The following is a 24,800-nucleotide window of genomic DNA, read 5'->3' on the forward strand; positions in this document are numbered from 1 at the left end:
AGGGAACACCATGTGAAACATTCACTGCACTTCACTACCAAAAACAAAAGTCCTCCACTTTCTCCGATGAACTAATAAACATCTTGATTAAATCTAAGATCAGAGAAGCATCCAAAAGAAATCAAATTCTCTAGCAAGTAGCTTAAATTCTCATCAATCTCTTCCATACCACTCAAAGTTAACCATTTTAATTCTGATCTACCTGTGAAAGGGAAGTGTCAACACAAGGAAGCATTTTCTTTCCTAAGATTTCAGGACATGTATTTTTCTTCTGCTTTTCACAGTCTGTATTCCTTAGACTGTTCCACACGGCAAGAAGCAGAGAGCAGCTCAGGTCATCTTGGTTAATGGGGATGTATTTTAAAGCTACATGGGAGGTAATAAGGATGGGAAAAAGTCTCAGTAACCAAGCAGACAGGGCAAAAGAAGAACCGGAACATCATTCATCACTGTTCTGAGAACCATAGCCCTACCCTGCTGTCATGTGTTCTGGTAACCCAGCCTCAGTTCTAACAGTCCCTCCAGCTCCTCCTTCAGTTCTTCCTATTTACTTTACTTACAGTTTTCTACTTGGCTAACGGCTAAATTCTATCCCTTCTCTGTATAATTTACAGCTTAGATTTTCTCCTAGCTTCCACTGCCTCAGTGTCCCTGCTGCTGTATGTTTTCTACTTATTGCTTGCTCTAAGTTTATCTATTATTACCCCAACACACCTATGTTTCATATTCAAATTCCATAAGGGAGAGGAATTAATTGGGTTTGCTAGTCACTATAGAATTCAGAGATTCTGACGGATAAAGAAGTTGTGATACAAATATACAATGGAATACTACCCAACCATAAAAAAGAATAAAATAATGCCACTTGCAGCAACATGGATGAGATTATCATACTAAGTGAAGTAAGTCAGAAAGAGAAAGACAAATACCACATGATATCACTTATATGTGGAATCTAAAATATGGCAAAAATGAACCTACCTACAAAACAGAAACAGACTCACAGACACAGAGATCAGGCTTGTGGTTGCCTGGGGGAAGGGGGTAGGGAGGGGGATGGATCGGGAATTTGGGGTTGGCAGAAGCAAACTATTACATTTAAAGTGGATAAACAACAAGGCCCTAGTGTATGGGGAACTGTATCCAAACTCTTGGCATAAACCACAATGGAAAAGAATATTTTAAAAAGAATGAAATGTATATATGTGTAAAAAAAAAAAAAGAATTCAGAGATTCTGTACCAGAACACCTCAAAGATTCTGACCAAGAGGATGCCTTTTGTTCTGGTGCCCACTGCTGGATAACCAGATGTGGTCCAAGTCACAGGATAATGTGATACAATAAATGGATACCTTTGGTAAGGAAAACCTCAGGAATAAAGCTGTGTGCATGAGAGACTCAAGCATTATGCCCTATCAGGTATGCCTTTATTAGTCTACATGAAAATGTTCAGAAATAAAAAGCATCTTCCTTTAGAAAAACTAAATAACTTCTATCATTTTTAAATATAACTTTCTTATAAACAGCTGGAATATTTGTCTAAGTTCAAGGACTAATTTATTTTCACTTCTTTATGTGATTATTTATAATGTTATAATTATTTATAATGGGGAACTTGTATCTATTTTTGTTTTGTAATTTTAATAAATTTAAGTTTTAAATGACTCAAAGAATTTTGTCTCTTTAGGACTTAGCAAACTTTTTGTTGTTTGTTTTTTAATATTAAGAAAAGTGCACATTGATACTATGACTAATGAAGATGTATGTTTCAAAAAAAAAAAATACTGGACAGTCCCTTATATGTTTGTGTTTGAGTAATAGTCTATATGTTTTAAAGCAAATATTATTACACATTGATTATATTACCTGTATTTTACAAAAATTCATTGAAAATGTGAAAGGAAAACATGGCTAGCCTTGAAATAGTTAACAAGTTAATTTTGTGTTGAGTTTAAAATTTTATATCAAAATTATGTTTTAGCTTATAAAATCTTACAATCTTATAAACCATTTTATTATTACAATTTAGGAATAATCAGGAAGGATATATAAACATGTAAAAACTGTTTTACATTTCCATTTAAATTTTTCATTTATTTATCTGAGTATCTTAAGTTGGGATCATTTTTCTAATTGGCATTCCAAATAGAAGTATTTTTTTTTCAATACTTCATTAAACAGGGTAAATATCCATGCTATCTCTACAAAAGACATGCCAAACAATCAATAAACATAATAATAGAGGTACAATACATTTTTCTAAATACTCAGTGATTGATCACTTCTGCCCAAGTCAATTCCAGAAGAACTACAGAATGGAGAGGGATTTGGATATATCATCATGCTGCGGCCAGTTGGCTCAACAACATGGACCAAGGAAAGAGTACCATTTATAGAATCGTCAAGGTTTGTTTACAGAAATGAAAGCATCACCCCCCTCTCTCCCTTTGAAGTCAAAGTGGGTGTTTATAATAAGAAAGGAGAAGGAGCCCTGAGTACTACGTCCATTGTCTACTCTGGGGAAGATGGTAAGTTGTGGTCAGCACTGGAATGCTCCTCCTTGAGACTGTATGTATATTTGCATTTGTTTTCATGAACAACTCTGCTGAAGATGGTTGTGTCTTTCTCTGGATGGTAGAACCTCAACTGGCCCCAAGGGGAACTTCTGTTCAAAGTTTTTCTGCTTCAGAAATGGAGGTTTCATGGAATGCTATTGCCTGGAATAGAAACACTGGAAGAGTTCTGGGCTATGAGGTAATCCACATTAATTTCACTTTCTACTATGAATATGCCAGCTAGCAATAGCTCTGTTCAACAGTCTGTACTACTAACCTAGTTCTTAGTATATGATAGTATATGTCTAAAGCTATAGAGAGGAATTAATGGAGGGGACCTTTCGGGGTGATCTTAAGCAAGCAAAGTAACAAATGGTAGCATTTAAAAAGTAATCAGGGGCTTCCCTGGTGGCACAGTGGTTGAGAGTCCGCCTGCCGATGCAGGGGACGCGGGTTCGTGCCCCGGTCCGGGAAGATCCCACATGCCGCAGAGCGGCTGGGCCCGTGAGTCATGGCCGCTGAGCCTGCGCGTCCGGAGCCTGTGCTCCACAACGGGAGAGGCCACAACAGTGAGAGGCCCACGTACCGCAAAAAAAGAAAAGAAAAAAAAAAAAAAAGTAATCAGGTGATTATCTTATTTAATTATCCAAATTGCAGTCATGTTTTTTAGGTTTTTTGTTTTTTTGTTTTTTGTGGTACGTGGGCCTCTCACTGTTGTGGCCTCTCCCATTGAGGAGCACAGGCTCTGGACGTGCAGGCTCAGGGGCTATGGCTCACGGGCCCAGCCACTCCGCGGCATGTGGCATCTTCCCGGATCGGGGCACAAACCCGTGTCCCCTGCATCGGCAGGCGTACTCTCAACCACTGCACCACCAGGGAAGCCCAGTCATGTTTGTTTTTTGGGGAGAAGTAAACATTTAATCTTCAGTGATCTTAAACCACAGAAGAGTCTCACTGGGAAACCTGCTCTAAGAACTGGAGCATAACTTGCAAAAAGTTAGTCATCTCGGAAAAGGCAGTTAAGGGACAAGAAAAAGCCTAAATTCTCCTAATTTGTCATTTATAGTCTATCTAGAATGAGGCCAATCACTTTGAATTTATGGGCCTTCATTCTCACAAAGTTAAGGGATGAGACTTATCACTTATTGTTCCTTTGACTTGTAAATCTAATGATTCACAAAATGAGTTACAAGGTTTACTTTATTTTGGAGTTAGAATAAAATTATGATTTTGCCTTGTACTGTTCTTTTTTCTTTTTATCTGAACCCTCTTGTCCAAACAGAAAGTTCTACTCATACGGTAACAGATAGATGCCTCTGCCACTCCAATCCTAGAATGCCTTACCTCTTATCTGAACTCTATTTATTTCTCAAAGCTCATCTCTAGTCTGCCCTGCTCTTTAAACCCTTCTCTGATCACTCCCTGATACTATGTTTCTACAAATTCTTTTAGCATTTATTTCCATATCACTTTTCTGGGATGCATTCTCTGCTTTCTTTTTACATATGTACTCTAATATCTTAACTAGATTCTAAGAGGTTCAAAGGCAGGCACTATGCTTTATTCTCTCTTGCCTTTTCCAATGTGCCTAACAGTGCTAATGCACAGGAAGCCCTCAGGATAAGTTGAATTATTAATTCATCTATGATTTAAAAAACTCTCCAGGAAATGTCAATAGTAAAACATAATGTAAGTCTTTGATTGATAGTATGAATCTTGTTTTTTTCTGACTTATTGTATACCCTTTGTTAAAGCTGTCAACCTTTAGATATTTCATGAAATATTTTATTGTGATAATCTAAAAAAACCTAGGTTCTCTAATTTCCATTGTGAATTTGTATTCTTTTTTTTATTTCTTCCCTATAAATTTTGGATTTTGATTATTTTGTTATTATTGTATAACCATTTTAACTGGAAAATATTCTCTCATTTATGCTCCTGACTTCTTCCCATATGCCACTGTGGTTGACAGTTGTTAGGAAACAATAAAATTTTCTGTTCTTTGTTTTTAATGATCAGGTCTTATACTGGACAGATGACTCCAAAGAATCCGTGATTGGTAAAATTAGGGTCAGTGGAAATGTCACAACCAAAAACATCACAGGGCTGAAAGCTAACACTGTCTACTTTGCTTCCGTGAGAGCTTACAACACTGCTGGGACAGGGCCCTCAAGCCCCCCAGTCAATGGGACCACCAAGAAGTCTCGTAAGTATACATCACATTGCAGGGACCAAGATTCACCTACAGTTAGAAACATTCCTTTGCTCAATTTCCATTTCATTCTTACCACCTCATCATTTTACTGATCACTTTATTTAGTCAAGTGGGTTTGTCCCTTAAATCTGGATAACTGTTGAAACAATCAAAATGAACTGTTCTGATCTTTTTGGAATTGCAAAAGAGAAAATATTTTCAGTATAAATGAAAGACAGAGAATATAATGGCTCCAATGCCCTCTTCCAACTTGAGTTCATAACCTGACCTCCCATCCTTGGACTGTTAAGTGGTTACTTAATCTTTCAGTCTCAAGATCCTCATCTGTAAAATGAAGGAAAAATAGTACCTGTTTTCTCACTGGGTTTTGTTCAAGATTAAAATTAATAGAAAGTGTCCAGTACATACTTTAGTAAATGCTTAGTCAATGATTTTTTTGTTTGTTTTTGTTGGTTTGGTTTACCATTTGAGTCTTGATGTGATCCTTGCACTGTCAGATACCTAGATCTTTCCTTCTATGATATTTTATCACTGCAAATTACTTTGTAGCCCCTGAAATCCAAGAATTAACTCTTGTGCTTCTTTTTATCTCCCTTAACAATAAGCTAAATATCTTTCACACAGATAGGACCTACTAAATAAAGGATGAAGAGTTGATTGTTGCTGCATTTGTCCTGTGAGTGGGTCTGGTATTGCTTAAATATTCCATAATATGAAGCAAAGTAGTAAATAGCAAACTGATCAGATGTGACTTAGTAAGAGTTGCAATTTGTAATTTTTTATAATTGCATAATATTTACATATTTCTTGTATATTGTAGATGAACATAAATTATGTTAACAGGCTTTTAAAAACACATTCTTTGGTCTCTAAATCCCAACGAAAAAGAGTAACAAATACAGTTGCTGAATTCTGAGAATGACTAAGACATGAATTCACTGCTACTAACCGAGAGGAAAAAATAGAGCTTGCCTTTAAATACTGCATTCGTTTTTTCCTGTGTATTGGGAAAGAATAGGTGGTTTAAAAAAGTTTGAAAATCAAGTGATACAAAGTTTTTTTTTCCATATACATACTTTTCATGTCCAAAAAGAACTTGGGAATCATCTCAGTTAATAGGTCTTTCATTACATACTGCATTATCCACTTGTGTTCATATCACCAGCCAGTAGCCAGAGATTTGTGTTCTAGTTCTGGGTACGTCAGTGACTCATGACCTGATACATGACAAGACATTCCATTTTTCTGCTTTAATTTTCTTAACTGTCAAATGGAAATTTTCTCTGCCCTCACTATTTTCTCAAATTATCAATGAGGCACAAACGAGGTTCTGATTATAGGAGCACATTGGAAAATACAAAGTACTGTGGAACTGCTAAGCAGGAAACAGATGAACAAAAACTCTCTAGTACCAGTCCATTTTAAGGGAAGAGTGTGTGGATCAACAACTCTTAAACCAGCTCTCCTCGAATCCCCTAGTTTGATAAAGACGACGTCGTGAGTGATCTTCTAGAACTGACTAGCTAGAGACGTGGTTCTATTCCTCTTCCTGTTTTTCTCCATTTTGACCAAGTTGATGAAGTCATTGCCATATACCTGTATGAACGATTTGCTTCCATGGTCCTTCTGGAGTCTAGCCTCTTTCAGTTAATCTGAAAATCTGATTGAAATCTCCAATCAATCAGTGGTTTTAAATTTGCCCAGACATTTCCTTCTAGCTGATTGAGAGGTGCCAAACTCACAGAAACTCTTGTGTGTAATTCAGTTTCTATCTCAGGCAAAATCAAGGGTGATTAGAAATGCGTAAAGATAGTATCAAAAAAACCTCACAGATCTGAGAGATCTGTGACAAACTGACAGACATTTTAGTGTAGTTGTTGATGTAACACTCAAGCTAACTCATATTACATGTGATTCCATTAACGAGTTTAAGGTGGGCTGAGACCTGAACAATAAACTTAATTATCAAAAAGATATAGAGATATAGATATATACATGATATACATAGGAGACCACGTATATACATCTATATATACACACACACATATACAACTGTCCTTCAGTAGCCTAGGGTGATTGGTTTCAGGAGCATCCACAGATGCCCAAGTCCCTTATGTAAAATGGCACAGGGTTTGCATATAACCTACATACATCCTCCGTATAATTTAAATCATCTCTAGATTACTTATTATACCTAAAACAATAAATGTTATGTAACTAGTTGCAAATACAATGTAAATGCTATGTAAATAGTTGTTAGCAAATTCAAGTTTTGCTTTTTGGAACTTTCTGGAATTTCTTTCAAATATTTTCAATCCTAACTTGGTTGAATCTGCCAATGTGGAACCCAGAGATACGCAGATACAGAGGGCCACCTGTAAAAACATACATACATACATATATACATATAAACTTAAAAATAATTTTTTTCCTTTAACTTGAATTTGTTAGTTTGATTGTCCATGCAACCTAAATTAACCATGTGATAGCTTGTGCTAACCTACTCTATGTGTTTAAGCAGAAAACTTGTTTTAGACACAGTAGCAACAGGTTTGCTCAGTTGACCCACTTGGTCCTACAAATGGGCTTGACTGAAATTTGGATTAAATGCCAAGAACATGGTTGGTGGTTTGTCTGAGTGTTCACATGAGACCAGCCTTATCAAAGAGTAGGAGACATATCCTTTGAAAACACTTTAATTAACAGGGAGTAATTTTATCAAGATACAGTGCTAGAATATATCTGCTGAGAGAAGAGTGAGATGAGAGTCAAAGTATAAAGTGAAGTTTAGTGTTTCTTTAGCATCCACCTTCTTTTTTGATTCAATCAAACACACAAAAACCCTTGTAATTCCTAATCTCTTTCATGAAAACCTTGCTTCAATATTTCTTAAATTTGGCTTTCACCAGCCTGTGCGCATCAGCATTTTTATAAAAATATCCAACAAGGACTTGAGAATAAGGTTCTACAAGACTCTCTCGTATTTGGATACAAATAAAACCTCTAATTTTATTCTTTCAACATTTTTTATCACTAACATTATGAAAATAGAATAGAAACTACTTTAGTCTCCTATTGTTGCTATTCAAATTAGCACAACTTAGTGGTTTAAAACAATATAAATTTGTTTTCATACACTTCTAGAGGTCAAAAGTCAGAAATGAGTTTCACTGGCTGGAAAACAAGATATGGGCAAGGGCTGTGCTCCTTTTGGAAACTCTAGAAGAGCATTTGTTTCCATGCATTTTCTGTCCTTTAGAGAGCCTTCTCTCCTTGGCGTGTGGCCCCTGCCTCTATCTTCAATGCCAGCCTCATGGTATCCTCAAGTCTTCCTCTGACTCTGCCTTCCTCTTCTATCTTCACATATCCCCTGACACTGGCTCTCTTTCCTCCTTTTTTCCTTCATCAGCATCCTTGTAATTACATTGAACCCACCCGGAGAATCCAGGATTATTTATCCACGTCAAGATCCTTAACATAATCACATGTGCAACAAGTAACATATCCACAGGTTTTGGGGATTAGAATCTGGACATGTTTGGGAGGCCCCTATTCTGCCTATGACAGTTACAAAATACTGAGCACTCACATCCCACGCCCAGCGTTAATGTTCTACATACTTATCTCAATTATTACAACACATCAAGGAGTATGTTATTTTAATTCCTAGATACAAGAAAACAGATGCTTAAAAAGGTTCTGCTGTGGCATCTGTTGGACTGGCATACTATGAACATGGACTTTCTGAATCTCTGGATCCCATGGACATTGTATTAGTTTGCAATCTTCATCTCTAACCATCTCAATAGTCTCTCTCCCTCCAGACTCTCAAATCTTCAGTCCAGACCTCAAACTGGCTTGAGATTTTTATCCCTAAAATGGAATCATACTCTCTTCTAATTCCAAAATTTCACTGTCTCCTCTATTCCAGAGAACAGAGTAGAGAAAGGTGTACAAGATCTTTCAGTCTGTCCCCAAATTTCTTTTCATCCCATTCCTCATCTAGCCCTCGCAGCACCAGACTTACTGATCTTCTAAAGTTTAACATTCACTTATCTAATTTCACGCATTCTCCCAGTTTGTAGTGGTCCCACCGTGCCTATAAACAGACAAATATCTTTGCTACTGATCTATAAATTTCCCCTTTAATATATTTGCATTTTACTGGGTGAATCTATAACTTTGGTCCATTGTGAAATATTACTGGAAATAGCTAGAAAAGAATTTCAGAGTGAAATAAAGTTGGGTATGAATCCCAGCCCAGCCATGAACTGTGTGGTAAGTCTAATTACTTAATAACTCAGAATCCATTTTCTCAACTGAAAAACAGAGATGACTGTACTGTCCTCTAGAGTTTGCTCTGAGAACTAAAGGATATAATATATACGAAGGTGACCCAGAAGCAGCCATATAGTGAGAGCTCAATGTGTAGTAGCATATATTAATATATTTCTTCTTTAGAAGTGATTTCACTTTCTTTGCATTTCTTAAAGTAGGAAAGCCCATCTACTTTCTACTTTCTTTTCATAAATTTGTTGCAGAAATTTTCTTCAAGGGTAATGGAAGGACAGGCAAAGCAAAGATGAGAAATGGCTTTAATGAAACATTGAAGATAGCTCTGATTCTAAGTGCTATCCCTAGATCTAACTTTGATTTTCCATGTCCTTGAGATGACACCAACATTACCTCTGAATAGTGGTGACAGCAAAAACTTCTGCATCCATCACACATTCATACTGTCACTGTCTAGATTTTCCATGTGATATTTGACCATCCACTGTAAATTCTGAGAAAGCAGAGCTCACATTTACCAAAATCTCTGCCTATTCTGAATGGGTATGCTAAACAGAAGACAGAGCCTTTTTTTTTGAAACAGGATGAATTGGTTAATCACTCAAGAAAACAGTGCCTGCCATGAGCCATGCACAGGGTTAGGTGCCTAATGGAGATTAAAACAGGAACAATACCTGCCTTCGGGCTATTGCTATTTTAGTGGGGAGGCAACTTAAAACTAGAAAAAAAAATGAAATAATCAAAAATTATGAAAAGTAATATGAAGAAAATAAGAAGCTGAGATATACATAAGGAGCACCTATATGGGGAAGGCTATATATTTTGATATGACATAAAAGATAAAAAGGAGCTAGTGGACAAAGAGACCTCCAAACAGAAGGAACAGCATATGCAAAGCTTCTGAAGTCTTTGTTATTATTGTTGCTGGTGATGTTGATAGCCTTACAGGTTTTTTTAAAAGTAAATATCAGTGGTTTAACATTAAGCATTGTAGCTTACTAAAAATTATATCTTTCCAAAAGACAACTGAGGAGCACTGCAAGTACAAATATATTGTGATCCACACAGACTTCGCTTAAATGGAATTTAGATTTACAACCAAAGGGAGAAAAATATTTACATCAACTACAAGAGGAAAAAGCACTGCTTATGTAGACAGAAGTATTCAGAGCCAGTAACAGAAAGTGTTTGCAAATTTTGGTTCAATTTGGCCCCTGACGTCGACTGACTAGCACTCTGTACTGGATTTCTCTTGCTGTAAATAATGCAATCAATCCATATTTAGACATAAAGGAAGCATTAAGCTTTTATTTCATCTTGCACTTATGTTCTTTCTCTCTTTCCCAAATGTCAACCCCATGCTGTTACTTAGAAGTGTAACATAAGAAGTTGTTTTTGAATTGAATTCACAGTGTGAACTACAGTGGAATATAAATGCCATCTACAGAAAAATTGATCACAGGGAAGCCATTAGAGCTGCAGAGGGCTAGTTTAATGTTGCTCTGTCATTTGACTAATAGAAAATTATTTAGTCTTTGGAAATTGCCTGCGAAATTCTTTCAGTAAACTAGAAAAGTGCTTGTTTGTTGAGTAGGTACTTGGTACTTGTACCAAGTAGGTACAAACATCCATGGCATGTTGTTTTACATTATCCACATGACAGTGTTTTGTTTTTCCTAGGTAATACAAATTTCAATTTCATCATAGATATTTGCAATCCAGTTTAGGCAAATACATCAAATTCGTGAAACCAGGGTTGTTAAAGGTGTTCATAATAAGATGATGGCCTTTTGAAGCACATTTTAGAAACTTTAAAAAAAAAATACTGGACACAAGGCATTGGCATTGGAGTCACACTCATGGACAAAGATAAGAAAAGCTACAGACTATGAGAACTTCCCAGAAAATTAGCTGAGAGTTCACCACTTTATCTGCCTTTCAAAAAGCACATAAAGAACCCAAGTAAGAGCAAAATTATTAAGGGAAAATCTTGAGTATACCCTAATTATATTTAAGAAGTGAATCTTTTGCAAACTTCGGAATTCTGTTAATAGTAGCAAACCACATTGAACACAATGAAAAAACTGATTATGTCATAATGCCACAGTGAAGAACTGCTACTACCACGAAGAGAATTAACAGTTACTGAGCTATTTAGTTTGCACCACTAACCAAGATAGGAATATTTCCTATTTTATTTCATGGAAGCTAAAACTCTTATAACTAGAATATTTTAGTCTCATTCCAAAGATTGGAAAACCAGGCCTCTTGGAAGAGACTGGATACAGATTCAGGTCTCTCTGACTTCAAAGCCCAACACCTCCCAGATAGCGTGAGAGGTAAAGCATTCCAAATAATCCACACAATTGGCCATTCATACCGTGAGTTCATTCTTGACAGAATGTTTCTCATTTTATGTCCATGGAAAGCCTTACTTCTGCTTTGGTAGATGCGGAAATAAATGCAAATGTTCCAATATCAGAGACACAATCACTACCATATAGTTAGTAGAAGTCAGTTCTTCTCTCTCTCAGTCTGGCACTTCATCAACGGATTCATAGTGTTAAAAGTAGTACTTTTTATCTAAACATGCAAACAAACAGAAAGGGCACAGCAATAGATGAAACCTTCAGAATTCATCACTGCCAGTGACATCAAAGGACTGAATTTATATTTTTGCTGTATTGATTGTATGATGTTGTTAATGTTAGCACTCTGTTTTAAAGAACAAAGTAAAAGAAATGAGGCATAGAGTATATTAGATATTAAAACTGTGGTATCTTGTGAGAATTTTTATATTATCTCTTTTATAGCTGAGAAAAAGATTAGAAAAGGCACTTTGGGATAAGTTGAGGGAAAACAGTTACAAAACTATAATCATTACCATCGGTCCTTCAGAAATAAACGTATTGACAATCATTCACTGAGTTCTTACCAAGCGCAAAACTCTCAGTCTTTTTATTATGATTGGGTTTATATTGCCAAGAAATGTACTAGGACATGGTTGATCCAATTGGCATGTTCATCTTATAAATTCACGTGGATTGTTATAGGTTTGGCCATGTCAATTGGCCTTGATTATAGGGCAGTATAATGAATGGACTGGCCACACTGTGTCACCTATGGATCTTCCCACAGCCCAGTACATAATTAATATGACCCAAGAAAACCACACAGGACCCCAAGTAGTTTTTCTTTAGCCATCTATTACACAGTCATTTATTCAACATATATGAAATATATGCCTCCTCCTACATGCCAAGCACCATGCTAGATGATGGAATAGAGAGTTGAACAAGGCATATGTCCTCAGTAAATTTAAATAAACACAGAGCATGAATAGCTATAATTCAATGTGATAAGTTCATAATAAAATATGAACTGAGTCCCATGAGAGCATAGGGGAAACATTTATCTCTCCACTAAGTCCCAAATGAGGTGTAACTGACTGGGTGAATGATATCCCAGGGGCTTGGCGAAGGCAAGTAGATGTATCATAATGCAACGTTGGACACCCTGTGATTTCTTCCAGTAGCACATAAGACATTAAATAGCAGTTGAGTCAAAACTCCAAAAGAAATCATTTCTATTTCCATCAGTGTTATAATGAGTTAAATATTATGCTCATTCAGCCTCACAAATTCAAATAAGATGCCAAAAACATCTTGCTGGGTAGTTTTATCTTTGCCTCTGCTATCCAGCTGAATTATTTTTAATGTCTCCGGTTTCTTAAATCTCAAAAATAATCATGTGGACTCAAATCTTTGAGAAGCAGTATGCTGTCATGGAGAAAAACTAGATTAAAAATCAAGAGACCAGGATTCTGACTGGGATCAGCCACTCATTAGCTTCATGCTTTTAAAGACATAGATTTCCAACCTGTACTCTAGTTTGCTTGCATGTAAAATTTTTCAGCTGGACAAGATCCATTCATTTAGAAGGCTGATTCTAAATACATCTTCCCACTATGTTTCTCCCAGAAAACATTAATTTCAGGGAACTAAAAGCACAGTTTGGATTTAGAGTAGACACCTTTTGGGATGATCATCCAGTTTGTAATTTTCCCTCTTCAGGGTTCCTACCAGCTCTATCTATATTAAGTGACATGTATCTTTCTCACTGTCTAGCCACAATTGATTGGGCTAAGATAGAATATGGCCAAATTAAGCCAATCATCAGCTTTTACTTGGAAATTCTAGCTTGGACTATCTCTGAACAGAGGAATTTCAAACCTCAGGTGTAGGTAAGCAGTCATGATTTCTGCCACACTCACTGAGAAGAACAAAGAGATGGTCTATGGCAAGATGAGCATGCAGCAAAAACTACTGTGAGAGGTACAGAGAGGAACTTCTTGGCTTTTGGACATTTTTTGTCCCTTCTGAGGCTCTGCTGCATTCTGCCATGAATTCTAAGAGAGTCCCCTATATCCTTTACAGTATATTCCTAATATTTTGTTTTAAAACACCTTGAGTTGGTTGTATTACTTACAGTGAAAGTCCTAACTAGTACATGATTATTAAGTAAAGGACTACTAGGAATTAATACCTTTGTGTTGATATATGTAAAAAGTTTGCCACCTGACTTTGTCTGAGATGCTTATTGATTGATGGACAAATTAAACACTAGATAAAGGAGCCCTCCCTCTATTCATATATAGTAAACAAATTCAACAGCAGTGATTAATAAATTAATACTGGACATCTAGCACGCCATTATTAATTCATAAGTTTGTCACAGAGATATTTCCAAATGACCGGAATTTGAATGAATTTGCTTACTCTGATTAGAATTAATATGATATTTCAAAAGACACTGAAAACATTTTAGCTCCTTCTATGCTAATTATCCACGATTTATTTTCCCTTTTCAGGTCAATGGGTCATACAGTAACCATGAGCTAATTTATATTCATTTGGATGTTTGATTATCTTTTTAAAGCTCCAAGCCAACCACCAGCTAACATCGCCTGGAAGCTGACAAACTCTAAATTATGCCTAAACTGGGAGCATGTAAAAACCATGGAAAATGAGTCTGAAGTACTGGGCTACAAGGTGAGTATTCTGTTTTTCTTTTAACCATATCAATTAACTTACTAAGGAACCAGAAATGTCAGAACCAAATAAGAAACAAATTTTATGCACATGGAAATATAGGAATCTTTTTTTTCCAATGTTCTGAAAATACTTGGCATTGCTGCTTTTAAATTCTTCATGGAAAATTTTATATTGTGAGGTCAGAATGTGTCATGGAGCATTAAGAAATAAAACTTTAGAGTATGCAACATTCTTTTTTCAAGTGACTCCCCTTGCCATCAAAAAATGATGGTGTATGTAGATAGTAACTGTGAGATGAGTATGAGGTCAAAAAGTATATTCAAATAGAATTTCTAGAACTTAGGCTACAGTAGGATATCATCTTTTAACAACATAAAAGGACTCCAACAAGAGTATAGTCAAAAACCCAGAGCAAACCATCAGTGGTAATGAACATCCTCTCCTGGCAAATGCATATAGTATTCAGACAACTGAAATGGGTCCAAACTAACCAGTAACTTTTCACGGCAAGCTCCAAAGATAATGGCCTCAAGCTATTTAATTAATAGAGATAAATCTATTCTCATTTCAGAAGCACTGGCCAAAAAGGAAATCTTTCTCTTAACAACTAAATTTAAAGAAAAGGCACAGACCAGATATTTCCATCCAAGGATTACAGCATGTATAATGCTCACAGTGTTATAGTGTTCCATAAGAGTTTCTGAACCTTAGATAAGCAACATGTCCATTTAACTTGATTCACCATTTTATTCAGATTCTGTACCGGCAAAACAGTCAGAGTAAAACTCATATTTTGGAAACAAACAACACATCTGCTGAGCTTCTGGTTCCATTTGAAGAGGACTACTTGATTGAAATAAGAACAGTTAGTGATGGTGGGGATGGAAGCAGCAGTGAGGAAATTAGGATTCCGAAAATGTCAAGTAAGTTGAATCACCATTCCTGTTGTAGATTTTGAATCCAGACAGATGCCAGCATGAAATCTGGGCTCTATGAATCTTTCCAATTCTTGTTTAAATGTTGGGTGAAAAAATAAAAGGTCTATGGTTTCACTTTTCAATTGTGAGCAAGAGATGATGAGTCAACTTTCTTTAATCCCTCAGATTTACAACATGATTATATATCACAAACAGTTTTATATTTCCTCATTTTGAATTTAAAAAAAAACAAACCCTCACAACTGTGTGTCATTGGTATATCCTTCATTCTATTGGCACAAAAACGAGAAAGTTTTTCCATGGCTACTTACTTGGAGGCTTCTGAGAGCAAGGATAGCAAATATGAAGCACATGTACATAACACCTCTCTTCCCATTTTCATGGCGGACATCACTAATCGATTACGACATTCATACTGAGCTGAGTCAGCACTTTCATATCCTCTCAATATGATGTCCTAAGCAGGTAACACCAATCGGTCATATTTAGCATGTAATAATAATTTATTATTTCTTCTTTAGAAGAATCGCTCACGTATCTACCTGAAGCTGTGACTGAGTATAAGTCATCAGCTGCCACGTTAGCCAATCCTACTCTGCCCTGTAGTCAGACTTGGCCAATTTTAGGCATTTTTCTTTTTTCTTTTTATATTTAAAACAGATATCCTAGGACAGAGGGTTAAATACACTTCCTAAAATTAAATCTAATATAAGTGAAACAAGTGTACTAAAATGTGTTATTAAAAGAGAAATAACAGTATGCATTTTAGTTCAAGAAGAATTAATCTAACAAGTAATTTTACTTTTTCTCAAGACATTTTGTTTCATTTTTATATTTTGCAGGTTTGAGTTCCAGAGGAGTTTCAGTCATAGAACCTAGCATCCATTTCCTGTCAATTGTCATCATGATTTTTTACTGGTTTGCTATTCAGCCTCTTATATGATGAAGAAAACAATAAATCTTTGAGTTTTTTTGAAAGCAAATCATTCTGTAAATAAGCTCTCCAGCCCCTGTTACAAGATACATTCTTAAAAGTGACTTGTTTGGAAAGAAAAAATGTATATTATGAAAATTTTGTAAATATCTATGGTACATTAATAAAACAACGTTAAACACTTTGGAATTTTAAAGTCCACACATGAATACACACATTCAGAAGGTACCAAATTAATGCATGGAGTTGTCACTACTGTGGCTTTTAAGTGACTTAAATGGAGAGTATAAATAACTCTCTTGATGAAGATGGTCAATATGAAAGAAATTGTAGTTTCCATAGCTAAGATGTCCATTTTTTATATGCTCCAGGCAATTTAATTCAGTAAATTAAAATTTCACCCTAGTTGGAAATAAAATAAAACCATTTGTTTATCCTCGGGGTTCTTTAAAAATGTAAGCTATTGTAAAGCACGCTGTGTTTTATCTCTGAATCAAGTTGGGACAAGAAATATTTGTACCCAGTAATATATCCATGTACTTGATGTTCTTCTCAACTCACTTTTCTATCAGTTTGGTAATAAAAATGGCAAAAAAAGCACTTTCTGGCAAAGAAAAAGAAAAGAAGGGAAAAAGGAACCAGCGAAAACATCTAATGAATCTTGTATACAGTAAGCAATTTCTTACAGCATAGTTTAATTTTAAAATCAATTCTGAATTCTCCCAAGGAAGAGGCTGCATGAACAATTCTCAGGTAATTATAACAAAGTGTTAGCAATGTGTGTGGCGTTTATTTTTGTATTATAAATAAATCTGGGAACGGAATTACTTTACAAAGTTTTTTTGACATTTTGGTCAAAATATATATATATATTTTTGCCAATCTTCTCTGCAACTATTAAAAATAATTCTACACCATCCAAGGCTTAGAAAGATTTTTGTGAGTTGACTCTTCTCTACGATGTACCTGATAAAGTCAGCAGTCTCACTTCTTGGGATTGCACAGTCTGGACAAAGCAGCCTGGGAAGAGGAAAGGTTAATGAGGGAGTCCATGCCCTTCTAAGTAATCATCTATCCTTCACAAACAGCCTTGAGGGGTTTGTCCTGCTGTCAGCCTGCTCTAGCTCCTAGCCAATCAGGTTTGATGTCCTGCAAAGCTGGGAGTGAGGAATGGTCACACTAGTATTGCCTCCTTAACATGGCGCAACCTCTTAATTAAATTATGCTGAAAATATTTGAACTCTCCTCGCAACTCTCAAATCACACAATCCTCAAAACTGGATTCTGTCATTTTCACTTCTAAAATATTTTAGATCTGTTTAAAATACTCGACGTAGTCAACAGCAGATGGACAATGACTTTCCATAGCTCAGAACTTGCTCCTTGCTGAAGAGTGTGTCAAGCACGCAGTACAAATCAATGACCCTTATTATCCCTGCACATTAAGATCTGACTGTGCTTTGATGGAGCAAAATAAACAAACAACAGAAAATACTGTTTGGCACACTCACATTAACAGCTGCCTGAACAACACATATTTGCATTGATCAGATATACCAGTGTTGGCACATGGTCTTAATGGTTTTCTCAAATCGGTAAGAGACAAGATTTGTGTCCTGGTTCCCAAAGTGGAGATTGAGCATGAAATATACTATGAGATTTTTGTTTTTGCGATTAAGAGAATTAGATACATAGTCATTTGAGTAAGAATCCAAAAGCTAAGCCAGTTCTTATCAACAACACATTTATTTGCAGGTGTGTTTTAATTCATAATTACTGGAGTATTAAATGTCTGTATTATTCAATATCTAATATATTATTTATATTTTCACCCATCCATGCTAAATTTTTCAGAATATAATTTGGCATTAATATTAAAAAGTGTGAGATTTGACTCTCAATTGATTTGAATCTCTACTCTTAGTGAGGCCTTGGGCACATCTTTTAACGTCCCCATGTCACTTTTATGAGGATTAAAGGACATAATGTACACAAGTATTGAGCATGTTGCAAGCAACACTGTAAGCTGTCAACAGAGCGGCTGTCATCTACTGCTACGAACTAAACCCCTAATGAAATAAGTTACTTAAGTGTTCAATAGACTATGAAAACATATTCAACCTGTATTTATATCAAATTCCAAAACAGCTTCAAGAAAAATGAGTAGTCCACCTACTCAACATTAAATGGCACTAATGAATGGAACCAATTGTGGTTCCACCAATACATTTCAGGAAAATATTCTTTGTGATGTATACACTCCTTTGACATTTAGGAAGGATTGCCAGTGAATCCCTTTATTGACTGAGTATACTGCTGTTATACACTGTTATGAACATGATAACTCATTTCCATATTTCTTACAGGAAAAGGAAAAAAAAAAGTGATTGTACCTGGAAATTGCCAGAAAATGAAAGTGAATAAGAGTTAGGACACTTGACATAGGGGACATATAACACTATAAAGCTATGGGCTGCCCAGATAATGTTAACTTCAAATTCAACTCCATTTTCTCTCCTCTCTTACTATTCACATCATAATCCTTCCAGGTCAGTGTCCCTTTTCTGACTGTACACCAGAAGGTGGCTTATAGAAGGGCATGCCTGCTCTCTATAACAGCAAATGCAAACAATGAGAGATGACCTGGAATCAATTTAGATTCCAAATGCAATAACATAATCATGACCTCCCTTAAGTAAATATACTATTTTTAAGCCTCTATATGTTATCAGTTTGTACTCCATCTTGGGATGTCACGTTTTATACACCCACTGTATGCCATAATTATTACCTTATTGTCTACAGAACTACATATTTAATTCAACAACATATTTAATTTGTTTCTGTTCCAGAATTCAAGAATTTATTCCAACATCTCTATTGAACACAGTACTTGAATTAGTCAAGTTCTCCTGGGAAATAGAACCAATAGAATGTGTGTGTGTGTGTGTGTGTGTGTGTGTGTGTGTGTGTGTGTGTGCATGTATGTGTATATAGAGAGACAGAGAAAGACAGAGACAGAGACAGACAAAGACAGAGACAGAGAGAAAGACAGAGACAGAGACAGAGAGAAAGAGACAGAGAGTGACATATACGGAATTAGCATGTAATTTTGGAGGCTAAGAATTCCACACCCAAGAGAGCCAATGGAGTTCCAGTTTGAGTCTGGAAACCAGGATATCCAATGGTGTAACTTTCATTCTGAGTCTGAATGCAAAGGCAGGAGAAAACCAATATCGCAGTTGGAAGATTTTCAGGCAAAGAGAAAGAATTCTCTCCTACTGAGCCTTTTATTTATTCAGGCTTTTAATGAATTGGATGAGACTCATCCAAATTGAAAAGGGTAACCTGCTTCACTCAGTCTACTGATTCAAATGCAGAAACACCCTCACAGGCACACCCAGAACATTTGGGCACCTTCTGGCTCAGTCAAGTTGACTCATAAAATTAACCATCACAGCACTCTTTAATTTTTTTTTTTTTTTTTTGCGGTACGCGGGCCTCTCACTGTTGTGGCCTGTCCCATTGCGGAGCACAGGCTCCGGACGCGCAGGCTTAGCGGCCATGGCTCACGGGCCTAGCCGCTCTGCCGCATGTGGGATCTTCCTAGACTGGGGCACGAACCCGCGTCCCCGCGGCAGATGGACTCTCAACCACTGCGCCACCAGGGAAGCCCTTAATTATTTTAAATAATTCAGTTCTAATCCCAAAAACTTTTGAAATGAAGTTATGGAGACACTCTCCTCAGTTTATTCATCTGTAAAATGAGATGTTGGGATTACATGATCTCCAAGTTCCTTTAAAATCCTGTAATTCTATATCAAGCTGCACAGTGGCATTATTTTTAGTGCAAAACAGGTTTTAATAACCTTTCACAACCCACACAACACTTTGCAAGGCTTTTCCAGCTTTTTTTCTATATTTTCATTAGCCTAAATAATTGTGTTGAGCTTTCTTAATTGGACTTTACTAAAACAATAGATAAAATTGAGTATGTTTTCCAAACGGCAAAGAACCCTTAGAAGTTCTGGCCCATCTTGACCTAATCAAACTTACAAGCTTTTGCACAGCAAAGGACACCATAAACAAAATGAAAAGACAACCTAGAGGATGGGAAAAAAATATTTGCAAACTATGTGACTGACAAGGGCTTAATTTCCAAAATATACAAACATCTCACACAACTCAACAACAAAAAAACAAACAACCCAATCGAAAAATGGGCAGAAGACCTCAACAGATATTTCTCCAAAGAAGAAATATAGATGGCCAAGAGGCACATGAAAAGATCCTCAACATTGTTAATTATCAGAGAAATGCAAATCAAAACTACAATGAGGTACCACCTCACACTGATCAGAATGGCCATCATTAAAAAGTCTACAAAAACAAATGCTGGAGAGGGTGTGGAGAAAAGGGAACCCTCCTACACTGTTGGTGGGAATGTAAGTTGGTGCACCCACTGTGAAAAACAGTATGAAGGTTCCTCAGAAAACTAAAAATAGAATTACCATATGATCTAGCAATCCTACTCCTGGGCATATATCTGACAAAACTATAATTCAAAATGATACATGCACCCCTATGCTCATAGCAGCACTATTCACAATGCCAAGACATGGAAACAACCTAAATGTCCATCGACAGATGAATGGATAAAGAAGATGTGGTACATATATACAATGGAATATTACTCAGCCATAAAAAAGAATGAAATAATGCCATTTGCAGCAACATGGATGCAACTAGAGATTACCGCACTGACTGAAATAAGACAGAGAAAGACCATATGATATCACTTATATGTGAAATCTAAAACATGACACAAATGAACCATCTATGAAACAGAGACAGAATCATAGACATAGAGAACAGGTGGTTGCCAAGGAGGTGGGGAGTGGGGGAGGGATGGAGTGGAAGATTCAGGTTAGCAGATGTAAACTTTTATATATAGAATGGATAAACAAGATCCTACAGTATAGCACAGAAAACTATATCCAATACCCTATGATAAACCATAATGGAAAAGAATATTTTAAAAATGAATGTATATATATGTATAACTGAATCACTTTGCTGTACAGCTGAAACTAACACAACATTGTAAGGCAACTATATATCAATTTAAAAAAAAAATGACAGGGCTTCCCTGGCGGCACAGTGGTTGAGAATCCGCCTGCTAATGCAGGGGACACCGGTTCAAGCCCTGGTCCAGGAAGATCCCACATGCTGCAGAGCAACTAAGCCCATGCGTCACAACTACTGAGCCTGCACTCTAGAGCCCATGAGCCAAAACTACTGAAGCCCATGCACCTAGAGACTGTGCTCCGCAACAAGAGAAACCACCGCAATGAGAAGCCCTCACACCATAACGAAGAGTAACCCCAGAGTAGCCCCGCTTGCCGCAACTAGAGAAAAGCCCGCGCACAGCAACGAAGACCCAACGCAACCAAAAGTAAATAAATGTATTGAAAAAAATAATAAAATAAACATAAAAAAAAAGTTCTGGCCCATCTTCACACTCCACTGAGAACTGCTGGAGTATTTCAGTGGTTCCCAAGGGCAAGGCTGTGATAAAGTTTCATTGTTCAGTGAAAAAATGAGAAAAACTCACACAGTGTAGTGAGATTTTAATAATGAATAATTTATGAAATAATTGGAAGATTATGACTTTTTTTGGCTTTTTGTGGTGAAATGTTCACTCTTTGATGAAATGCAGTTGTATATGAATACTAGCTTGCTTTATGTGTTCCATTTTAAAATATCTTACTTGGTAAAAGAGTAGGTTACTTTCTATAAATCAAATCAATATTTATTATTATTTAAGACTTTTATCTTCTGAGAAAATCAAAAGTTTGAAAATCACTTGTGTTCATGATATCTTTTTAAAACACTTTTATTTCTTTTATCTCATTACCATCAAATTAGTAAGTTTGACTTGGTCCATCGACTAAAGTTTGTGTGCCAAGATCTTTATCTGTATCCCTTAAACACCAATGTTCTGAGTTCTATGTAATTAATTATTGTTTATGTAAATAAATGCACTTACAGGTCTAGGAAATCTGGTCTAACTTTTAAAACAAGCTATTAAAATAATTCACAACAAAAAGAATATAAGAATCCTGTACTGTTTTATTATCTTAAAATGTGAAGACTATTTGCTTTCTACTTTTCCACACTAAAATTTCTTTTCTTTTATGAAATTACAAATAGTAGCTATTAGGCCTTCTTTCATGTCTTGACAAAGCAAAATAATTTTTACTAAAAGGCAAATTTGTCTCCCTCATTATTTTTAAAAGTTCTGTACTTCATAGTTCTTGGTACTGTCCTGGACAGAGAGAATGATGCTTGAAACACATATTTTGCTTTCTGGACTGATTTATACAGCCAACTGTTGGGGCAATTTGTTTTTCCTTAGTTTCCTCAGGAAAATAAGTATTTTTCTTCTACAAGCCTGGCTAAAATAATAAGCTAAACTGAATTCCAGATTTTGATGGGTAAATAATATATTCTTGAAAGGAATAAAATGAAGTAAAATTCTTGGAATACAGTAGTTTTTGAGAACATATCAGAAATGCCAAATTATTTTCCTATTTTTGAAAACATATACTTCATAGTCTGTTAAGGCATATGTGAAGAGATAACTTTTCTTGTCCAAGGTAAACTCAGGAGAGAAACAAACATGGCGACTCCTTAAATAAAGGTAGTAAGTTGCAGCTCAATGAGAGAGAAAATATAAATCCTGATGTAATAAAATGTTTTGCTCCCATCCCCATCAAAGACTAGGAAGTATGCTAGGCTGAAATCTTTGCAGGTTTCTCATGTTACTCCTGGAACTGAATGCTGTATTGGGTAGGTACCTGTTCTTGGACAGTGATTAATTAATGTTCATATATCACTTTGAAAATGGAAAAGTACTTCATAAGTTCTAATGATTTTTTTAGGATTTTTTTTCCCCAGAAGTATATTGACTTTTTGCAATGGCACTTTGAAAAAGCATGCATTAGTGACCGAGGTCAGGTTCATGCCTGGGGGAAAGCAGTAACTGGGAAGTATGAAAGGTAAACATTTTGAGACACCAACATTTTAGGTGAATTCATAATATCCTGCATTGACTAAATAATTTTAATTCAAACATGAGGTAATCTACATCTATTCATGACTGAGTTACCAGCTTGTGAAGTAAATGTCATAACATGAAAATTTGTTCCTGATATTTACTCATAACAAACCTCAAGTTTTCTCAAGGGCTTCAGATAGTAACAATAATGGGATGCAGGCAAGTTCTATTACCTTTAAGTGCAGTAGTTATAAAATCTCCCAAACCAACTTTGAGCAGATAAATTTCAGCCTATTTTTGCTGAGAGCAAAAAGTAATTGAATATATTACTGGTTTTCTAAATCAGATCATTTTCCTTATCTATTTAAAAGTGAAAGTGTTGTCATCCTAAATTATTGTTATCTTTAGATTTGCAAACTCATACAGAGCTATTTTCACCCCTTTACTTTTTCTTTTTTTTTTGCGGTACGCGGGCCTCTCACTGTTGTGGCCTGTCCCGTTGCGGAGCACAGGCTCCGGACACGCAGGCTCAGCGGCCACAGCTCATGGGCCCAGCCGCTCCGCGGCATGTGGGATCTTCCCGCACCAGGGCACGAACCCGTGTCCCCTGCATCGGCAGGCAGACTCTCAACCACTGCGCTACCAGGGAAGCCCATCCCTTTACATTCTTAGGGAGCAGAGCCTTTAGAAGTTTCTAAAGAAAGTCTCTTAAATAAAAGGACATGGCTCTAGTTATTTTCAGCAATATTTGGAATCATTTAATATTTCAAGCTAGACGTTTGCATAAGTATGAGTTTTAACTGAAGACAATTTGAAGAAGCTACAAGCAGTTGTCAACAGACAGGAGAGAAATTAATATTCACTTCATAACAGTTGATAAGAATTAAGATACCAAATTTGTGTATCTGAAATTGATATTCTTCATCAGAAAACTTCTAATTCTTTTTATCACATTACCTTATGTTGGGTTATGTTATGTTGTTATGTTTTATGTTACATTACAGTACAGTCATCTTTCAGTATTAACGGGGGATTGATCGGTTCTAGGATGCCCCTCAGATGCCAAAATCCACAAAACTCAAGTTCCTTACAATTGGCCCTCCACATCTGAGGATGCAGAACCTGGAGATAGGGAGGGCCAACTGTAACATCATAATTATATAATATCATAATTATATAATATAATTATATATTATATCACATCATATCATATCATATTATTTTTTGCCTTACTCTTCTAGAAAATGAGTTGCGGAAGAGCTTGATGTTATATTGTTATTGCTCCTTGCATCCATCACACCAAGAAAAATGTCTAAAATCCAGTAGTTACCAAAAATATATATTCTGAATGAACAACCAAAAAGAAGCATACATTTCTGTGCATAAATTGTGCACATAAATTGTGCAATAGACTCTCATTACCACTTCTGCAAAGTAGCGAAGTTTACCTTAAGAATGTTACCTTTCAGTAAGCCTTCTGTGTTAAAGTACCATGATTTGGCAAGATGTATAACTAACGTAGCTCTGTCTGCATATAAAATATTTTAATTTTTTAACAAATATTCTAAAATAAAATTTTAAGGGCAAAACTTTTCATAGAAAATACCATGGAATTGTACAAAAGCTTCTTCTCCTTCCACTGTAAGATTTTTTTTTTTTTTTGCGATACGCGGGCCTCTCACTGTTGTGGCCTCTCCCGTTGTGGAGCACAGGCTCTGGACGCGCAGGCTCAGGGGCCATGGCTCACGGGC

At 36.1% G+C, this 24,800-nt stretch overlaps 1 protein-coding gene across 2 annotated transcripts in view; it reads left to right on the forward strand.

Moving 5' to 3' along the window:
* Positions 1-16,185, forward strand: part of CNTN6 (contactin 6) — a 293,689-nt gene extending 277,504 nt beyond the window's left edge. Inside the window, exons 17-22 of one of the 2 annotated variants that reach the window (XM_007450034.1) lie at positions 2,294-2,528; positions 2,639-2,754; positions 4,575-4,761; positions 14,002-14,114; positions 14,872-15,040; positions 15,898-16,185. In XM_007450034.1, the coding sequence (XP_007450096.1) occupies positions 2,294-2,528; positions 2,639-2,754; positions 4,575-4,761; positions 14,002-14,114; positions 14,872-15,040; positions 15,898-15,998 (921 nt within the window). In that variant the 3' untranslated portion in view covers positions 15,999-16,185. The remainder of the gene's footprint in view (positions 1-2,293; positions 2,529-2,638; positions 2,755-4,574; positions 4,762-14,001; positions 14,115-14,871; positions 15,041-15,897) is intronic. The other variant, XM_007450033.1, reaches the window with a different exon arrangement.
* Positions 16,186-24,800: the final 8,615 nt, after the last annotated feature.

The sequence above is a fragment of the Lipotes vexillifer genome, unplaced genomic scaffold (genome assembly GCF_000442215.2).
Source record: "Lipotes vexillifer unplaced genomic scaffold, Lipotes_vexillifer_v1.1 scaffold1041, whole genome shotgun sequence".
NCBI classification, from domain to species: domain Eukaryota; kingdom Metazoa; phylum Chordata; class Mammalia; order Artiodactyla; family Lipotidae; genus Lipotes; species Lipotes vexillifer.